Source organism: Esox lucius, chromosome 3, assembly GCF_011004845.1.
Source record: "Esox lucius isolate fEsoLuc1 chromosome 3, fEsoLuc1.pri, whole genome shotgun sequence".
Taxonomy (NCBI): Eukaryota; Metazoa; Chordata; class Actinopteri; order Esociformes; family Esocidae; genus Esox; species Esox lucius.
The window spans coordinates 13,423,595-13,443,302 of NC_047571.1; the positions used below are offsets into that span (position 1 = coordinate 13,423,595).

The following is a 19,708-nucleotide window of genomic DNA, read 5'->3' on the forward strand; positions in this document are numbered from 1 at the left end:
GCCGGCTTTAGCGGGTTGAAGCTGTCAAGGAACGTGCATCCGCCAGAAGAACACAGAGTCTCTTAACAGGGAAGAGGCAGCAGCAGCCGAGGCGGAGCGATCCGGTTTAGTCTAGTACAAATAGATGTGATGTTAGATGAAGGCTGGGCGTGACTGATCCCCAAAGTCAAGCATCCAAACACTTCTGTCCCCTAACGACTGCATGGGGGATGTTGGGAGGAGGCAGATGTGATTTCAGGAAACCGCCGTTCCCCCTCATCGTCTACAGCTATGATCAAAACACGCTCACAAACTGAGCAGAGTGACTTTAGGGCTTCTGTCTGGAAGGCAGTTTCACTGTGTGGCGTGGTTGTCACCATTAGACAGCAGTGTTGGAGAGAAGTTGCAAATGCCACGCGATTCAAAGTAATAGTAATGTCAAAAGATGTTTACCAGGATGAGTTTTTCAGAGTATACCAGCACTGCAAGCTGTGACAACGTGTGATTTATTTGGCAATATATTTAAGTCCTTGAATTTGTCATGTTACAGCATTTTGCCCTCCTCTGATCTGTTCTCCTTTTATCGTCTCCGGCAGATTTCCATGCCACAGGACTGAAGAAGGGGATGTTCTTCAACCCTGACCCCTACCTGAAGATCGCCATCCACCCTGGCAGGAACAGCATCTTCCCAGCTCTGCCGCACCACGGTCAGGAGAAGCGCTCGGGCATTGTCTACAACACTATCAACCCCCGCTGGCAGACAGAGGTGTGTGAAGAATTGGGGTTCTGGTTTCCTATTCCATGACTGAAATGCTCCAACCGGATTCACACGCATGTTCAGAGGATGCATGTTTCAGTAGGTGTATTTACTCCAGTGTTCAACATGTGTTGCAAAAATGTCAACGGGACGATTCGGGTACCAAAGACAATCTCGAAGGCTCGGAAACATTTAAGATGGCTATGCCAAGGTTTGACTGTGTTGTAATTTGGTTTGGTGAGTGATATTTACTTTTACTTTGATGATCATGTTTATTGTCAGGGATGCTGGGATGGATCTCATTAAACCCATCCATTGGGCTCCTCACCATGGGTGGCTTTACATTTACACCGCTAACGAGGAGAGTGTAATGGGAGACAGAGACTGACTGACAGCAGGGAAGTAGGTCAAACAGGCAGGAAGGTAGACGAGGAGTGGGAGGACAGAAGATAAGCGAGAACCGAGGGGGAGAGATGAGGAGGAGTAAGGGGGAAGAGAGGGAGGAGAAGGTAAGGGGGAAGAGAGGGAGGAGAAGGTAAGGAGGAAGGAAAATGAATAGGAAAGAGGGGGTGAGGTTTTTTCATGTTTTGTTTCTCTTGGAAAGGAAGGTTGACAGACAGACTAGTTCATTGACATCTGACTTATATCCCCTCCCATGCCCCTATCTCCTTTCCTGAGCATTGCTGCCCTCTCCACCCGCGTCCCTTCTCTCTGCTTTATATTCCTCATCGTTATCGTCCTTCCTCTTCTCAGCAGACATGGTCTCCTTCTGATTCAGAGGGGGTTGAATTCCTAATTCGCTGTTTTAAAGGCAAGAACAGTCAAAATGTACTACCATGAATTATACATTTATGCACCATGACTCAAGAGTTTTCTTGTGATAATTCTCTTCTCTATCCCTGCCAGTAAAATGATCTCCCTTGGTACCTTTAAAAGGCTCTTCCCACATTTACTCGTTTGGCTAATAGCACAATTACAGGGTGTCACCATGAAAGGGCAGAAGATCCCTCTCAAACAACTCTGATTTAGCAGAACCCTTTCAGTATATTGAGGGGAAGGACAAACTGTAGCAGCGGATTTCATGGACATTATTGTTAATGGAGGTATGAGACCTTGCAGTGATGATTCAGGCTTCATTCCTGTTCTGTGCAACAAAGACCTTTGAGCCAGAGGTGTGATTGCTAGGAGGGTAGGTGTCCCTCCCTCTTTGTTTCTCTTTCTTGTAGCTTAAAAGGATCCAGGGCTTGTGTTAGGGAGGCTGAAGGCAGAGGGTAGTGTTCGCTACTCCCTCGCCCTCCCTTATTTGATATTCAAATCAGGCTCAGCCTTCCCCTCACACTTCAGTAGGCTGCAGTCAGCCTCAAACCGTCTTCATGTTCTATTCTCCAACGCTTCTCTATAATGGATGTCGGCGAATCAAATGACACCCAATCCCCTTAATAGTGTGCTTCTTTTCACCTACTCGGTCGAAAACAAGTGCACCCTATAGTGACTCAGGTGCCATTGGGAAAGCAATATCTATCTTACTATAGGGGCTCCCGTCTGATATCACATGACTGTAGACTATATATGCTGCTGTCTAAAGTGAATATTTATGTCTCACACCATCTTTTGTTCCAGCAAAAATGTCTTGCTGAAGGGGATTTTTATTTCCGCGTGTTCATGGTGAAGCTGCATGTGAGCCCTTGTTTCCAAAGGTTAATGACGGGTTCTGGCTGTGGCACTTTCCATGAATCAATTATTGCGGCCTCTTTGCGGTGTGTGTCGTGTTCCATCCAGGGTATGGATGGGAGCAGTCAGTGCCACAGTTCGTTCCATGTGCAGGACGGTATAAGAAGAACATGGGCATTAGTTTCTGTCAGCTAGCATATGAAGTCCCAAAAACGACCCTCTGTTTTGTACTGTTGAGACATTTGTTGTTTAACTGTAACATGTTGCCATGAACCTTTCATCTATTGGATGCATTCGGGAGCAAAGCATTGTATAGCTCCGTAATGAGCTATTGAAAACTGAATTATCAGTAGACTAAAATAATAAATATAGTTTTGTAATAAAATATCCCTTAAAGGAATCTATTTCCTTTTGAGTCAGTGTTTGGGTTTAACAGTTTGCCCAGACCCACAAAGCCGTTGAATTACAGCCTGTGCCCTATGGTACCAGTGAAAGTGAATCACCCTGATAGTAACTAACACGGGCCCGCCCTTCCCCTTCAGTCATTGGCCTGTTCACAGAGCTAGGCTGTTTATTGGATGATGCTGCAGTTGGCTAACTGCACACCTCAGTGAAAACCACATACTGCAAAACATAGACAGTGATAGATGATGCTCTCCTAGCTGTACTGAGGACCCTACACTACAGTCCAGTTGGCTGTAGCCATAGAGGTCAATTTATGTGGAAATATATTGGTACGAGGAGGGATGCCAGTGCTTAGCTCATCTGTCATAGGGATCACAGGGGGAACTAATTAAACCTTTGAAAGGTTTCTTTTTTCTGTACCTCACTATAAAATTTTACAGGGTTAGGTAATCGTTTCATTGTGTGTACTTTCCTCCCTTCCAAAAATCATTGAGTTCAGCACCATGGATAGCTCCTTCATTGTGTCCTACAGGGTGTTTTTGGCCTATTAAATGCTCCAAGTTAAAATAAGCTCTTTGGCACTTTAACAGGCCTTTTAATTGGATACTATATCTTTCTCTCTATCCTCAGCGCTTTAACTTTGTGTCTCTGCCCACGGACGTTCTGGAGATCGAGGTGAAAGACAAGTTTGCCAAAAGTCGTCCTATCATCAAACGTTTTCTGGGCAAACTCTCCACACCAGTTCAGAGGCTATTGGAGAAACATGCTATTGGGTACGGTACAAAAATCCGCTGTACGCTTAAAGATTTATCAGGATAATCAGTCTTTAAGTCGCTAATACATTTTTGACTCTCTTCACCCCCCTTCCATTTCAAACCTTTCATCACTCCTCTTCACCCCCCCCTGCCTTCACCCCCCCTGCCTTCTCCAGGGACCGTGTGGTTAGCTACACGCTGGGCCGAAGGCTGCCCACAGAACATGTCGGTGGACAGCTGCAGTTCAGATTTGAGATCACGTCCTCTATTCATCCAGGTTCCTCTTCCTCTCACACACACATCCTCTCACACCCAAACCTGGGTTACAATAGTACCTTCTTTTTGAAAATATTTTTGATCTTGATCGAAATTCCCTGGTGTCATCAAACTAATGGAATAGGCTTAGACATACAAAGGGAGAACTATCCTATTTGAACCAAGGGTTGTGGACACCCTGTTTGTATCAATGCGGTTTTTCAGTGGATGTCACTGCCTAGGGAGGTAGGAATGTATGTACTCTATATCTGCCTGTAAATATCAACCATCATGCGCATCTTGGCTTGGATAGGCAGATAATAATCATTGGTTTAACTGTTGAGTTGATACTCTTTTTTCCCAATTGCTTTTGGTTTTATCAATTGCTATATTGTCATACTGAAGTCCACATATTTTGTTGTTTTCACTCTGTATTCCAGCACATTGGATTTGAAATAAACAATTACTTAGAGGTTAATGTGGAGACTGTTCATTTTAGGATCATTTGAGAGTATTGACAACTACAAACTGTGAACGGTGTAGAAATTACAGCCCATTACAGACATTTAGGGAACCTGAAGTAATTGGACAAATTCACATTAACTTATATAAATATGTTATATTTAGTACTTAGTTGCAAATCCTTTACATTCAATGCCTGCGACCCATCTCTACCTGTACTGCCTAATGTTTGGATATTGACTGAAATAGCCTGAGTCATAATCCGCATAAAATCTAGCAACCAAACATGAGTGCAGCTCTTTGCGGTGTTCCACCATTAATTTCTTCCATATTCTAATAAGGTCTGTGTTACATTTACAATTGTTTGTTAACTATTGGCAAATGTATTAATAAGTAACCTTGGCACATTGATATTTACACAGTTATCAAACCACTAATGTGGTGTAAGCTCACACAAAATCCCCTATGAAAGAAATGGATGATGAAATATCACAATATAATTACGTTTTATAGGGGTCAGGATGCAACAATTATTTCAGTCTATGTCTCTGATATATATTTATTCTGAATTATCTCATATGGTGCCCAAATTCACTTTTACATTTACACTTATTTGGTGTTCATGTTGCAAGACACCAGAAATCAACTCCAAATTCAAATGCTAAATCTAGAATCAAGACTTCACATTGACAGTTCTCTTGTGCATGCACTAATGACCCAAACAAACACACATGCCTGATAAGAGACAGCTGTAAATCCAACTGTCCAAATACTTTTGGTACCCTTAAATGGGAGGAATATTTACAAAATGTGCTGTTATTTCTTAATGGTTTACCTGATCAAATGAAAGCTGACAGTCTGTACATTAACTCCATCGTCTTTGTATCATTTCAAATCCAAAGGGCTGAAATACAGAGCCAAAACAAAAACAAAAAAATATCCAAACCCATTGACATCATAGCAGAAACAAGACTGGTCTATTTAATGAATGAATAGTGTAAGTTCAAGTTGACATGCCAGTCCTTGAGGAGGTCACCCACGGCACGCCTCTGACTGGGAGGTAATGACCGCCGTTCCCCCTGCAGATGATGAGGACATGTCTCTCAACACGGAGCCTGAATGTGCCAATGTGCAGGAGAACCAGGGGGAGGGCCAGTCCTCCCAGGCCCAGGGGCAGGCTGAGGACACCACGAGCCTGGGTCCAGGTGCTCCCGAACTCCCCATGGATGAAGAGGAGGACCCTGGAGCCGGGGATGCGCTTCTTCCAAATGGCGGAGATGCGCTTGGAGACACTGCCACAGAGGGGGATCCAGCAGGGCTGCCCATGGATGGAGATGGATGCGGACAGTCAGGGCCTAGCTGCTCCAGAGAGGAGGCCTTAAATACAGAACCAAGTCAACCAGAGATTAACGGGGCTCAGCGGAAGGAGGGGGCCTTTTTGCCAATGGCTGTGGCTTCAGAGAAGCTGCCCACGGTAGAGGAGAACGGTGAGGAAGGGGTACAGCAAACCCTATCCAGTCCTCAGACCGTTGACACAGGGAAACAAAGGGCTGTTGGCCAGGAAGCTGAGGTGGCCTTCCAGGCAGAGGGTCAGGTCAGCCCTGCTGTTGTGGAGGACATGGAGCTCGGCGCCTCCGGGGAGTCTGTCTCGGAAAGCCAGGCATTGGCACAGGAGGAGGACGAGGAGTGCTGCTCCCTGCGTATCCGGACCACACCGAGGAGGAAGAACCGGCCCTGCTCCCTCCCTGTGTCCGAGCTGGAGACCGTCATCGCCTCAGCCTGCGGGGAACCGGAAACCCCTCGCTCCCATTACATCCGCATCCACCGCCTCCTTCACAGCCTGCCCTCCGCCCAGACAGACACCCTGGAGGACAGGGGAGGAGAGGGGGCCGAGACAGAGCCCGACCCGGACCCAGGCCCTGACCAGCTCAGCCCCGGGGACCAGGAGGTCTCGGAAGACGACGAGAAGGCAGAGCCCCTGACCCCTGGCCCTAGGAGGAGCCTGCCCCGCAGCCGGTCTGTCGAGCGTCTCTCCGACCTGGCCCTGCTGCTGGACAGCGAAGGCCGCCACCCTCAGGGCCAGGTCAGGGGTCACCAGAGGGTGTCGGACGAGGACGACGCAGAGCCGTGCTGCAGCCACTCCTGCTACGATAGCCGAGAAGGCAGCCACGCGAGGACCCCTCTACTGGCCGCGGGACGGATGTCTTTGGGGAGCAGCGCTTTCTCCTCCCAGGAGGATGACGACGTGGAGTTGAATGGTGCAGAGGGCAGGGAGCCAGGAGACGGGATGGCCCAGTGGCAGGAGGCCCCGGCCACCCAGGTCCAGAGCCCTCAGAGCTTCATGGGAAACGGAGATTCGCCCGCGGCCGGGCCTAGTGGGAGAAGAGAACGTGAGTTTCCTCGCCGTACTCTGACCTATGAAGAGGTAACATACGAACCTGGGGTGTGCTGACGGCTGTCTGTCATCCCACAGGAGATTGTCCCCTACCATCAAGTCATCCCGCCGTCAGCCAGCTTCCTGCTCTGAGGCCTGATCCACACACCTACCCCACCATAGATGAACCACTGCCACCAAGTGAGCTTTTTGTTTATTTGGTCTGTCACGCATTTGTCCTGTTAATGCCAAGACACAACTGATTGTCTGTCCTGTTCTTGCGTGTGTGTGTGTGTGTGTATGTGTGTGTGTGTGTTTGCAGATTGGGAGGCACGGGTGGACAGCCACGGGCGTGTTTTCTACGTGGACCACATCAACAGGACCACCACGTGGCAGAGACCCACCTCAGCAGCCACTCCGGACGGCATGAGGAGATCTGGGTCCGTTCAACAGATGGAACAGCTCAATAGGAGGTAGGTGGAGGAGAGGAAGGAGTTACGGAGAGACACATTCTGTGGTCATGTTGTAGTCACAAGGGAGAACATACTGTTTTATATAGTCACTACCTCAACAAAACAAAACAAGTGGAAACACACCCTATAACGGGGTACTCAACTCTTACCCTATGTGATCCGGAGCCTGCTGTTTTCTGTTAAACCTCATCATTAATTGCATGCACCTGGTGTTTCAGGTCTAAAGAGGTCCCTGATTTGAGGGTTGCAATGAAAAAACAAAGTGGAACTGAGAGCCCCATAATGTAGAAGGCCACTTGTAGGTTTCAAGAAAAACATAAATGTTCTTTTGAATTATTATTTAGAAATTGTTGAGTTCTTAAAGGATTGGGTTGTTTCGTATTAACATTGAATTTTTGAATCTGCTCATTGCTTTGGTTTCTTTCAAAGGAATGTTCTGTTTGGGTCATGGCTGCTTGCTTTTGTATTAGAGACACTACAAGAATGCCTGAGTTATACTGAATTGAGGAAATATCACTACGTCTTCACGTTTATAATCAGTTGAGAAATGTTTGGAACAGGCAGTGAAAAATTGCACAAGTGTTCTTACGCAACTGCAGAGCATGAAATCTCTTAATGGGATCGCTAACGCAGACAGGGATTGACTTGAGTTGAAATGCTTGTTGGAGGAGAGAACTGAGCCTTCCCTCGCTGGGATGGTGGACATCCCTGAGTGTGTCTAGGATGAGAAGCATGTCCAATTGAAAACATGAGCCGGAGGCTGTTTCGTGGATGTCAGAATTACCCCCAGGCTTCAATTCTACAAGACTATTACAGTAGTAGAATCCATTGATAAATGGTTTCAAATTAAATTTGTCTGGCTCCCAAAACTCTGAGGGTGACTTCAAGAGAGTGGTGTGTGGATCAAGAAACCTAGCATTATTGAGAAACTCTTGAATGATGCAATGCCTGTTCTACTTTTAAATGAACAAATCCCTCATTGTCTCAGAAGAAACCTCAGGAGCAGTTTTGGCTGCGTTCTTTTCTCTAGAAATATTAGCATAACATTAAAATCATTTCAACAGTATTTTAAACTGCCCCCAGAAGTCTGCATTCAACAGCTTGAATAAACACCAATTGTGTTTGTAAATGTGTGAAATGGTTTTAAGTGTAAAGATTTGCCTCAATTTTTAATAGACTAACTCCACGAGGATCATTATCATGGAATATTAAAATGTTTTGGTCCTCACGGCTGTGACTGAATGTTTTTGACCTTGAATGGAATTGTTAATCAGGTTGGTTATCTAGAACCCTTCTAGTTTATATTGTACACACACAGGCCTAGGCCATTAACTGACAGTGTTGAGTGTACACGTACAGTAGGAGGACGTTCTGTCATGTATCCAAACAGAGATTCTTATGAGGCTGCTGTTCTGTCAACAGACAATGTGACCATGGCGCTGTATGATTACCTACAGTGGAACAGATACAGTGTGTTCTCAGAACGGCAACAAACTGACAGTTAAATACTAACTGAAATTAGAAGAATTTCAAAAGAATGATAATAACTTAACAGATATTGAACGTCAATAGGTTTGTTTACTGTCTCGCACAATGGTACACTTAGTTTGCATGAGTTTTGCTGAAAAGTCACAAGGGTGAACCTGGTTTATTAGTGTATAGGGACTTTGTATGTATTTGGGCTGTGAAGTGCAGGTACATTATAGATCTGGTTTCTATTAGTATTGTGACTCAGTCAAAGGTATACAACTGGTGTGGTAGGAGATCTGGAGGTGCAAGGGTAGACCTGGTTTACAGTTGTTCAGACGGTTCAGGCTTTTTTGCATATTTAGGTCTGGCATAGTTGACAAATTAGGCCGAAGAGCGGAGTCAGACCTCATAGGTCTGTAATGTAGAAAAAAAGACTTAACCCTTCAAGGACAGTGCTGACCAATTGCTACACTGTCTCTGTAAGTAATACGCATGACATTTTAATGTCATCTACTCCAAGTTGGGTGAGCAGTACCTCAAGACGTACACCACCACTCTGGCTTTCACCAGGAGTGGTCTTGCAACTGCAGTGGAAGATGGATAAACTGTACGGTTGTAGAGCAAGAGTCAGTGTTTTTAAAGTAAGAACCAAGGCTCAGAATGGGCCGTGGATGTCCACCCAGAACCATAAAATGCATGAACCATGCGCATCGCTACACGTAATTACCAATTTAATCTAGGTACATCTATGGGAAGACATATAAAATGGACATTAGTAATCCAACTCTCTAGTGACTCCTCAGTGCAGCTTCGGCACTTGGGAGATAAATGAATGTAAAAGACCTGAGTGTATTTCTCCGGCACATAAGGGATATAGTCTAGTCTTCCTGATTGAGGGGGTAGGATGATAAGAACCGTAATGGCATTTAATGTGCTTCGGACACTTATCCCAACGTCAGTTGTCCCTGAATCCGCTGGGACTTGTGGCAATGAGGATGTTGGATTTCATGACTTAAGTAAAAAAAAACAGGGCATGTGATTTGCATAAATGCATGTCAGGGGAAATATTTGAAAAAAGGCGGGTTGAAATTCCTGGTGTAAGTAATAAATGATGACCTCAAATCGCTTTTGATTGCATGAAGTTGATAATAAGGGAGTGTATCATGTGATAGAGAGGTTCCCCAGTTTCTGAACGCCCCCGTTTTTCTGGCTGGTAAACGTGTGCTGGTGTATTTGTCAGGTACCAGACCATCCAGAGAACGATGGCCACAGAAAGGAGCGAGGATGAAGACAGCCCAAGCCGGGGTGAAACCACAAGCCTGGACAACAACAGCACCGAGCCGGACTCTCCTCCAATGACTAGTGGTAAATATTACCACACCTCGGCCTCACAGCTACAGAAGGCAGTAGGCTGAAGTGCCCTTTAAAGTGAAGGCCTATTTCGTGGGAAACTCATTGCGTTTTTTTTCAGAGTTTTCAATGTACTCCATACAATCTTGTACACGTCAGTCACCATCCTGTGGGTTTTCACCCGATGTCTGTGTGTAGAGCTGAGAAGAGACAGTTCCCCCTCCTTGTCGTCATCGCCCCCGGTCAACAGTCAGAAGATCACAGCTCTGCTACAGAGCCCGGCGGTGAAGTTCATCACACACCCTGAGTTCTTCACCATCCTCCACGCCAACTATGTGGGTACCTGTCTCCCCAGTGGACAGCACGCTCCATCTGAGTAACGAGCCTCCTTCACCATTGAACACCAGTACCAATGCCTGGTGATGTCGTCTTCAGTAACAGATAATTGGTTGGGGGTTTCTAGTTCCGACGGTCGTGCTGAGCTGTTCTTCACTTCTCAGGGGGCCTACCGCATGTTCACCAACAGCACGTGCCTGAAGCACATGATCCTGAAGATTCGTCGGGACGCTCGTAACTTTGACAGGTACCAGCACAACCGAGACCTGGTCATTTTCCTCAACCGCTTCGCTGATGCCCAGCTGGAGCTCCCTCGGGGCTGGGAGATCAAGACTGACCCACAGGGAAAGGTAGAGAGATCCACAGACACTCAACTGACAATATGGAAAGAGAATTAAGGAACATTTACTTGAATGGGGATGCCCATTCTAGTGATTATATACAAATATATATGGCCAAGTAAACCTAACCTCTTATCCAAGGCAGGGCTGGTTGTTAATTAAAAAAAAAAAAAAAAAAACGTTTTTATAGGTATGTTTATATTTGAGTAAACTAATGATTTTATAATGTATACCCTTGTCTTAGGCTGTGTTTGTCCTGAAAGGTTCTTATGTTACTGTTTGTCCTGTCTCTGGTGCAGAACTTCTTCGTGGACCACAACAGCCGCGCCACTACGTTCATCGACCCCAGGATCCCACTGCAGAACGGTCGCCTGCCCAATCACCTGACTCACAGACAACACCTACAGAGGCTACGCAGCTACAGTGCAGGAGAGGTCAGCAGAAATACAAGGAGCAGAAAAATACATGGCTATAATCCATTCTAATTGTGTCCATAGCACTTTTTTCTTTCAAGAGAAACTTGAATAGATATTCAGTCAAATAATATTTTTTGAACATGTAATACAAGTGATTGGACTGTGTTTTGTCATTGTGTACTATGTGTTTTGTCATTGTGGAGTATGTGTTCTGTCATTGTGTACTATGTGTTCTGTCATTGTGGACTATGTGTTTTGTCATTTTGGACTATGTATTTTGTCCTTGTGGATTTTGCCAGGCATCTGAAGTGTCTCGTAGTCGAGGTGTGGCCTTGTTGTCCCGGCCTGGGAACAGTGTGGTGGCAGCGATAAGGAGTCAACATCATCCTGATCCAGTTCCACAAGGTGCCTGCACTTCTGTACAAACACTGAAAGGCTGTCACAACTCACAGTTACACAAAGAACATTTGTACCATGTGTCATAGTTTCTGTTGTGTACATCTGTCTTCTGAATTGAATGTTATGTTTCCATTAAAAGCTTATAATGAGAAGATAGTGGCTTTCCTGCGTCAGCCTGGGATACTAGAAGTTCTAACAGAGCGCCAGCCAGCTCTGTCCAGGAACCATTCATTGAGGTATGCGATATCAATAAATCAATAATTTATTATCATTTATTTAACATATTCCTTATAATTGTGACTGAAGTTCCCTCAGAGAATATTAAGGTTAGATAGTCTATACCCATCTAATAAAGGATTGGTGTGTGTTAATGGTGTGTGTCCAGCAAAGGACATCAACATTGATGAAAGATAAATATGCTTCTTGAATTGAACAGCAAAAAACAGTAATGGAGTAGGATAAACAACTTTTTTCAAATTGCTAATATCCATCCAGTATTGATTGTATTATGGCACATTAACAATGAGTCAATGAAATCCAGATATTTTGGGTGACACTTCAGGTAAATATTGGAGATGGAAATTACACGTCTATGAAACCACTATGTAAACTTACCATATATTTATTTCTCAATAGAGAGGAAAGATTTTTTTTAAATGCCATTGAGCAACATGTGGAGTTTCTATGACTATTTTGTGACTGTCAAATTTACATTATCATCTGATCAAACATAACAAGTTTTCCTATACCACAAAGTGGAAACACTTCAAATAGCTTTTAACTTCTTCATTCTCTTCTTGATTTAATGTTTGTTTTATTCTCATTAATATCAGTTTACATTACCATTTTTGTACCCCTGTACTATTTTGGACAATACCCCCTTTTCAAACATTCTCTCAATAGCAAAGTCAAGGTGATTTGCATAGGTCATTCTATTGTCGGTTTCTGTTCTGAAAGCAATTGATGTAGAGGCAAATTGTTTGACAAAGAGATGATCCACTTCCAAAACACAACGAGGGGTTGACATTCAGGAGGGCGGGGCTAGAGCCTTGCTAATGTGTCGTTTGCTTGCAGGGAAAAGATCCACTACATCAGAACAGAGGGCACCCAACGACTGGAGAAGCTGTCATGTGACGCAGATCTGGTCATACTGTTGAGGTAGGTTGCGTTACCCTTGAACTCTGTGGTCGTTTTTTTTTTCTCCATATTTGTGAATTCTTGGATGTCCCTACCCGACCCCTGCAGCTTGTTTGAAGAGGAGATCATGTCGTATGTCCCGCCCTCCTTCCATCCGGGCTTCAGCTTCTCTCCTCGCTGTTCACCTGGGTCTTCACCACAGCACTCTCCAGGTGGGTTGGTTCAGCTGGAACACTGAGAGGTGGTGGGCTGAAAATGTACACCCACGAATTGGTCCAACACCTCATGTCACGCCTGGTCATAGTAATGTTGTGTCGGTTTCTTGCCATTGGAGGCATATAACAGAGTTGAATGCGCTTCTCGACAGGAATGTCCAGAGCGAGAGCGCCTGCCCCGTACCGAAGGGACTTTGAGGCCAAACTACGCAACTTCTACAGGAAACTGGAGGCAAAAGGCTACGGTCAGGGCCCAGGGAAGATTAAGTAAGGGAATCTTTGTCAGTGATGATTACACTTCTTTGAAACGCAGCTACTGCTCCACAGCCCTTATAAGTGCTTATGCAAATTGGCACCCTGACTGCGTATCCATGTGGGTTTTGCTTAGCGTCTTGTGACATCCTTGTTGTGTTGAAGGCTTATCGTCCGGAGGGACCACCTATTGGAGGGTACCTTTAACCAGGTCATGGCCTACTCACGCAAGGAACTACAGAGGAATAAGCTCTACATCACCTTCATAGGAGAGGAGGGGTAGGATTTCTATTGACCTTAACGCACATCCCTGAGGTTCCACTGTTGCTTTCATTTACACGCCCGTAGGATTATGGAACACAGTCCCAGTACTTTAAATGACTTCTGTTATACATTTCCGCTTAGAGAACTGCCAGTTTTGGGGTGATGAATAGGGTAGCGCATGTGCGTTCCATTTGTCTGTTTCGTCACTGCCAGATAACTGTTGTCTCTTTTCATCCCACACTTTCAGACTGGACTACAGTGGGCCTTCCAGAGAGTTCTTCTTCCTATTGTCTCAGGAGCTGTTCAACCCCTATTACGGCCTGTTCGAGTACTCCGCTAACGACACGTACACCGTCCAGATCAGCCCCATGTCGGCCTTTGTAGAGAATCATCTGGAATGGTGAGGAGAGCGAATGTTCGTCCTGTGTTGAAATAATTTTTTTCTAGAACTTTATTTATTTTTTACTTTTTACTTATGGCGCCTGGGTACTTATTGGCATTATACGTTAAAAAAGTGAAGCAACAATAAGACTGTAGTAAGAATAACAAATTATTACAAAAATAATAAAATTGCTGTGTTTTTCCCCCAATGTTTTGACCTGACTGTGCTCTTGTTTTTACTGTTGGAATCAGAGAATAAATGAGTTTCAGGGAACTCTTTTGTAGTGACATCGAGGGTTGTATTTAACCAGTAGCTCAGATGATCCTGAGTGGGATGGATCAGCTAACATTTAAAGGCCTTGTTCCCATATCTGTAGAGAGTGTACACATGGTAACCACTTCAAATGTCCGGTCAACTGGAAATTCACTTTAAAATAAAAATTGGGCAGTATTGGAAATCTTCAGCGATAGGGGTTGAGTTAAACCCCTAAACATTTCTGCGATACTTGTCTGTGTGTGCGCAGGTTCCGGTTTAGTGGGCGTATTTTGGGTCTGGCGTTGATCCACCAGTACCTACTGGATGCCTTCTTCACACGGCCCTTCTACAAGGCTCTCCTTAGACTGTGAGTCTGTCTGTCTTTGTCTGTTGGCACTGGCCTTTACAATATCCTGTCTGGGAAAGTGTCTCTATCATATTTCAAACTAAGACCCATCTTTTTGATTGAGTTGGGTGTTAGGTCGTGTATAATGTAATTGACATTGGAGGTTTGGGGCTGAACACAGTCTAAACCAGATTGAGTGACTGACTAATAATGAGAACAAATGACAAGTCAAATCAGATAGAATGACTGGCAGAATCATATCAATCATGTGAAATACATTTTCCCTCGACAAAGTATTTATTGGCAAAGTCAGGTGAGCAAAGGGATGGGACAGATACCTTAGGTGGCAGTATGTGGTCTTGGAGTGGGTAGGCTTTTCAAGGTACCGGTAGAAGGAGCAGGACTGCTTTGTCCAGGTTGAGCTGGAGGTGGGCGCAAGGGTAGTTGAGCTTCATCCCAATAACAATGAATAAAAAATAAGAGACATAATGCAAGGCTATGACTGAGCTTAGAGACTCCCATTCACATGGTCATCCATCAGAAAGTCCTCCCTCTGATAAGTCTTACCTTGCTAACAAATAACAAAATTTGTTCTAAAACTGATAGTATCGCACTGACATTGACAGCAGTCCCTGCCCAAAATAATTCACTCATTCACCTAATTTCAATTCAGATACTGATTGGTGCTGATGTGTGAGACAGAGTGAGGTGACTTTTAGACAAGGTGATATCAATTATTAAGAACAGTGTGTTTTTGGAAGAGCTTGGAGAAAAGAGAAAAGGGGAGAGTTGCCAAGACCTAGGGCAGTTACCAGAAGCCAGATGATTTGGTGCACAAAAAAGCAAATCCACCTCAGGCTAGTCAGTAACATATTACCCTTAACTGACTTCAGGACAGTGGATGTCCCCCAAAGCAGTTCATGTGTGAGATATATATTTACCTGCAGAGCCACGGATCTGAGTGATTTGGAGTACCTAGATGAAGAGTTCCACCAGAGTCTACAGTGGATGAAAGACAATGACATCACTGATGTACTGGACCTGACCTTCACTGTGAATGAGGAAGTCTTCGGACAGGTAGAGAATAGTATCCTCCACTGTCTGTTATGATGAGGACAACGAATACTGGTAGCATCTAAATGCGAAGACCTAATGAACGCGTTCATGTTATTTTCCTAGTATGAAATGGCCATGAGGATCAGTGGGTATTGTTTTTCTAGGGGCTTTTGCGTTGTACGGCCAAACATTGACATCCCTCTATTTCTGTCAGGTAACAGAGAGAGAGCTGAAGTCTGGAGGGGCCAACATTAATGTGACCGAGAAGAATAAGAAGGAGTACATTGAGCGCATGGTCAAGTGGAGAGTGGAAAGAGGAGTGGTCCCGCAGACTGACGCACTGGTGCGGGGCTTCTATGAGGTACAGTAAACGCATGTTTCCCCCCTGACAATTTCTAGTTGTCGAGGTTTCGATTTATTAGAACAGCTTTCACTTTTCCCCCATGGAAGATGATTCATCTTCATAGAACCTGCCTGTCAAATGGTGCAGAGAAATGAAAGAATCAGTGCGTCAAATTGAAGCAAGAAATGACACAATCAATGGGTCTCAATGTGTATGGCGCACCACTCCATGTTTTCTGTGGGGTTATTTTTTTGTTCTTGCTGCATTCCTTCAGGTGGTGGACTCCCGGTTGGTGTCAGTGTTTGATGCCAGAGAGTTGGAGCTGGTCATTGCTGGGACGGCTGAGATCGACCTGAACGACTGGAGAAACAACACTGAGTACAGAGGAGGTGAGCAGACAGCCGGGGAACACGGCCATCCTGAACCGTCCGGAATGACCAGACTGTTTAGTCTACCCATAGTGTGTCCCGACATAATACCTATCCACTACCCATAGGATGGCATACTAAATGGAACACAGACTATATCCCCTTGGATTGAGAGACTTGGCTACTTCTCTCCCTGTATGGGACAGGGCTGACACCCATCTATCCAATCTCTGACGTGCCTTTCTGGCCTGCCCTTTTTTGCAGGCTACCACGACAGCCATATAGTGATCCGGTGGTTCTGGGGGGCCGTGGAGCGCTTCAACAACGAGCAGAGGCTGCGTCTGCTGCAGTTTGTGACGGGCACCTCCAGTGTTCCCTACGAGGGTTTCACCGCGCTGCGGGGGAGCAACGGCCTGCGTCGCTTCTGCATCGAGAAGTGGGGCAAGATCACCGCTCTACCCAGGTAAATGGAAGGACTCTTCTCTAAAGCAGAGTGGACCCAGTCAATGGTTTCTATTGTTTCAATCTGTCCTTTTGCTTGGGTTCTTCAAAGCACTGCTGAACCATGCGCAGGGTGTTTGTTAGAGAGCTCTGTTCTGTGGGATGTGTTTTCGACTGTAACGCGTGGTCTGTACACCTCCCAGGGCGCACACATGCTTCAACCGGCTGGACCTCCCACCGTACCCGTCCTACACCATGCTCCATGAGAAACTGCTGATTGCCGTGGAGGAGACCAGCACCTTCGGCCTTGAGTGACGAGAGTCGGCAACGTCATATGCAGTCTACTACTTCTGACCGTGGCGCTCTGTTGGAAAGTAATTCACTGTGTAAGGAATAGCGTGTTATTGGGGAAACAATCAGGATCTTACTGGGAGATGGGGTGCCCCGGCACTGCTCTGCCCAATACTCCCGTTTTAGTCCATTTCAATACCACAGGGCGGATCCATTCTCTTTTTAAACTATCTACAAGCAAGAACAAAAGCCAACCACCACCCCATGCATTACCGACCTGTGATGATGTTCCTTTATTAAGGGACGTGGCATAAAGGAACAGCCACCATATGCAACAGCTCTTATTTTGGCCTCAGCCTACAATAGCACTCAGGGCCTTGACTCAAAACGTCACGCTAACATCATGAACATGCTAGTCCGTCTTTTACGGTGCGCACCTTGACTCGACACACACATCACACTAACACCGATTCATTGGCTAGTCCGTCTTTAACTGTCCGCCTGGCATCACCACCTCACGGCGAGCGGCGCCCCATAGTATCACCTCCCACAAGCACTATTATGACACAAAACCAATGCCTCAACTTGTTTCATTAGAGAAAGTAAACTGCCTCAGATACAGTCACATATAGAACTGCTACTACTCAACCAAGATGGTGTCACGGCGTTGTTTTTCCACTTCAACAGTACCACTACAAATAACTGCCACTAGGATTATCCTAGAATATGACATCAGCAAAGGACTGGCTGATCATTCTCTCTCAAGTTCACAGTGACTGCTGTAGAGTGTTAATGCTAACATAATAACCAAAGCAACTTCCCAATTAACAATTTTAATGCAATGCCCTATGTTTTTTTTCTAAGATTCTGTGAACATTGTGGTATATCAGGAGATTCAGTAGTACTGCAAGATCTTCCCGCAATTGCAAAATGACTGAGGATTCTTAGGATATTGACGTTCTGTAACTGCAGTCCAAACAAAAAATGTGGAATTGACGTAAACCTTGATGTCGAATGGGAAATGACCGTAAGTGATTTGGAGGAAAGTGGGGCGAGTAAAAACCTCCTCGATCACCAAAGTTGATTGGAAAAATAACTGTTTCAGTGTGCTCCTGTGAACACAGCACCCGGCTCCTTTCCCTGCTCATTTGAAAAACCATTTGATGTTTACATGGCGGTGTGTTTTCTCTTGTTTAAGCTCACTTGAGTCAGGATATGATGAATGTTCTCATTATCACAAGATTGTCGTGTTTCATTTGTACATGGTAGACAGTGTAAAACACCACAGAATATTTTGGAAGGAAATGTTTTTTAATCTTTTACTGCGTTTTTGTATCAGTTTTTCAAAGCATGGAAAATAACTTTCGAACACTTAAGTAAACTAAGTGAGAGAGATACTAAGTAAATTTGCGGGTATTGTGTTTAGATTGCAATGGGTCTTATTCTTCCTGAATATTTGTTGCCCTTCTAAGGAGCTTGACACTAACTTCACCTCAAATATGTATACCACGATTCAATCAAATGTCTATTCTATTTTTTGAGTATTTATAAATGTTACACTAATTGCAATTATTATACAGTATAGTTCTTTCTGAAAGACAACAGTAGCTTACTATGACGGTGAATGGTTTTAGCACTTGTGTTATAGCAGTTGAAAACATGTTGGATTTTGTTTCAGTATAACCATTCTCATGACAGTCATTGTGCTGATGAACAACTGAATGATTCGAAATGGATGTGATGTTGGAGTCTTTGGTTAGTTCTAAGTTTCCATGTCACCCTTTGTAGGACAAACTCCAGAGTTTTCCCTCATGTTGCCATGTAAATGTACTGTACATATCCTATAGCTCTCAACAGGACATTACAGCTATTTTGGTCTGCAAATGGCACGCCTTAACATGAAAACACTGTAGGACAACATGCCACAGTCAGAGACTTGTAACTGGGTTGATTGCTGACCAATTGAATTATTGTACGTGTCCTATCCTGTGCTTCGTTTGGGTAGATTTGTACTGAAACCAGGAACTGACACTGAACACAATTATAGTACTTACATGGCCCACGTTCCTGGTCAAATCTGGTTAATTCTCCTCTCCTTGGACCATTACATTTTTGGAATGTATAGTGACTGCATGTCGATATAAAAAAATTGGAAGGTTGAAAAATATTCAGTAAGATGTTCCTGAAAGCATTCCGAGTTGACAAAATGTCAAATATAAAGTACAAAACTTAAGGATGTTATTGGTTTTTTCTACATTAAGTTTTTGTAAAGTGTATATGTATTTGTGTTTTCTGTTTCAATTGTTTTAAACGTCACATGCTATGCACAATTTATGTGGCAAATTACAAACAATGCAATTCAAACACTTATCTGTTGCCTATCTATTTCCCCTTTAAGATATTGTTTGCAGCTAGTGAACTCTCACAGGTCTGATTTCACTGTCTGTTCCCACTACGACGTCAGATAAACGTTGGCGAGAATGTGTTCTTTGGTTTTCTGTTGGGCTCATGTGCAGTAATTCTCAGGCTGCGCGCATTTAATTCAAGCATAGTACTGTTAACGAATGTCAATAAACAATCACTTCCTAAAACACCTCTTGTCTTTTTACTTCCCCAGGGCCATTATGTTATCTGCTATTGTCTTTCACCACTAGAGAGCACTGTGAAATATCTGAGAACTGCGGTGGCACGGACATTAGCCCTGGTCCGGATAAGATCTAGTCGGCTATATTACATTGACAGGTATTATTATTTGAAGAATCAAATTATTATTTACGGAAAAAAACTGTTTTTCTCCCTCATAGTTTGATTAAAATATACAGTAATATACTAACCATCACAGAATCACTTGACTCAATTTATGACTTAAAAAGTGATTTAAATGTGCTTTTCATTGTGACCCAAAATCCTTGTTA

The 19,708-nt window shown here is 44.4% G+C and overlaps 1 protein-coding gene across 1 annotated transcript in view; it reads left to right on the plus strand.

The window, feature by feature from the left end:
- Positions 1-19,386, plus strand: part of hecw1b (HECT, C2 and WW domain containing E3 ubiquitin protein ligase 1b) — a 34,870-nt gene extending 15,484 nt beyond the window's left edge. The window contains exons 6-28 of the mRNA XM_010894087.4: positions 576-745; positions 3,443-3,585; positions 3,744-3,844; positions 5,370-6,674; positions 6,758-6,859; positions 6,981-7,131; positions 9,842-9,966; positions 10,150-10,286; positions 10,452-10,637; positions 10,928-11,062; positions 11,344-11,449; positions 11,583-11,679; positions 12,518-12,601; positions 12,689-12,792; positions 12,948-13,062; positions 13,213-13,326; positions 13,559-13,711; positions 14,217-14,315; positions 15,242-15,371; positions 15,565-15,711; positions 15,968-16,082; positions 16,326-16,524; positions 16,706-19,386. Coding sequence (XP_010892389.2) covers positions 576-745; positions 3,443-3,585; positions 3,744-3,844; positions 5,370-6,674; positions 6,758-6,859; positions 6,981-7,131; positions 9,842-9,966; positions 10,150-10,286; positions 10,452-10,637; positions 10,928-11,062; positions 11,344-11,449; positions 11,583-11,679; positions 12,518-12,601; positions 12,689-12,792; positions 12,948-13,062; positions 13,213-13,326; positions 13,559-13,711; positions 14,217-14,315; positions 15,242-15,371; positions 15,565-15,711; positions 15,968-16,082; positions 16,326-16,524; positions 16,706-16,817 — 4,130 coding nt within the window. The 3' untranslated portion in view covers positions 16,818-19,386. The remainder of the gene's footprint in view (positions 1-575; positions 746-3,442; positions 3,586-3,743; positions 3,845-5,369; positions 6,675-6,757; positions 6,860-6,980; positions 7,132-9,841; positions 9,967-10,149; positions 10,287-10,451; positions 10,638-10,927; positions 11,063-11,343; positions 11,450-11,582; positions 11,680-12,517; positions 12,602-12,688; positions 12,793-12,947; positions 13,063-13,212; positions 13,327-13,558; positions 13,712-14,216; positions 14,316-15,241; positions 15,372-15,564; positions 15,712-15,967; positions 16,083-16,325; positions 16,525-16,705) is intronic.
- Positions 19,387-19,708: the final 322 nt, after the last annotated feature.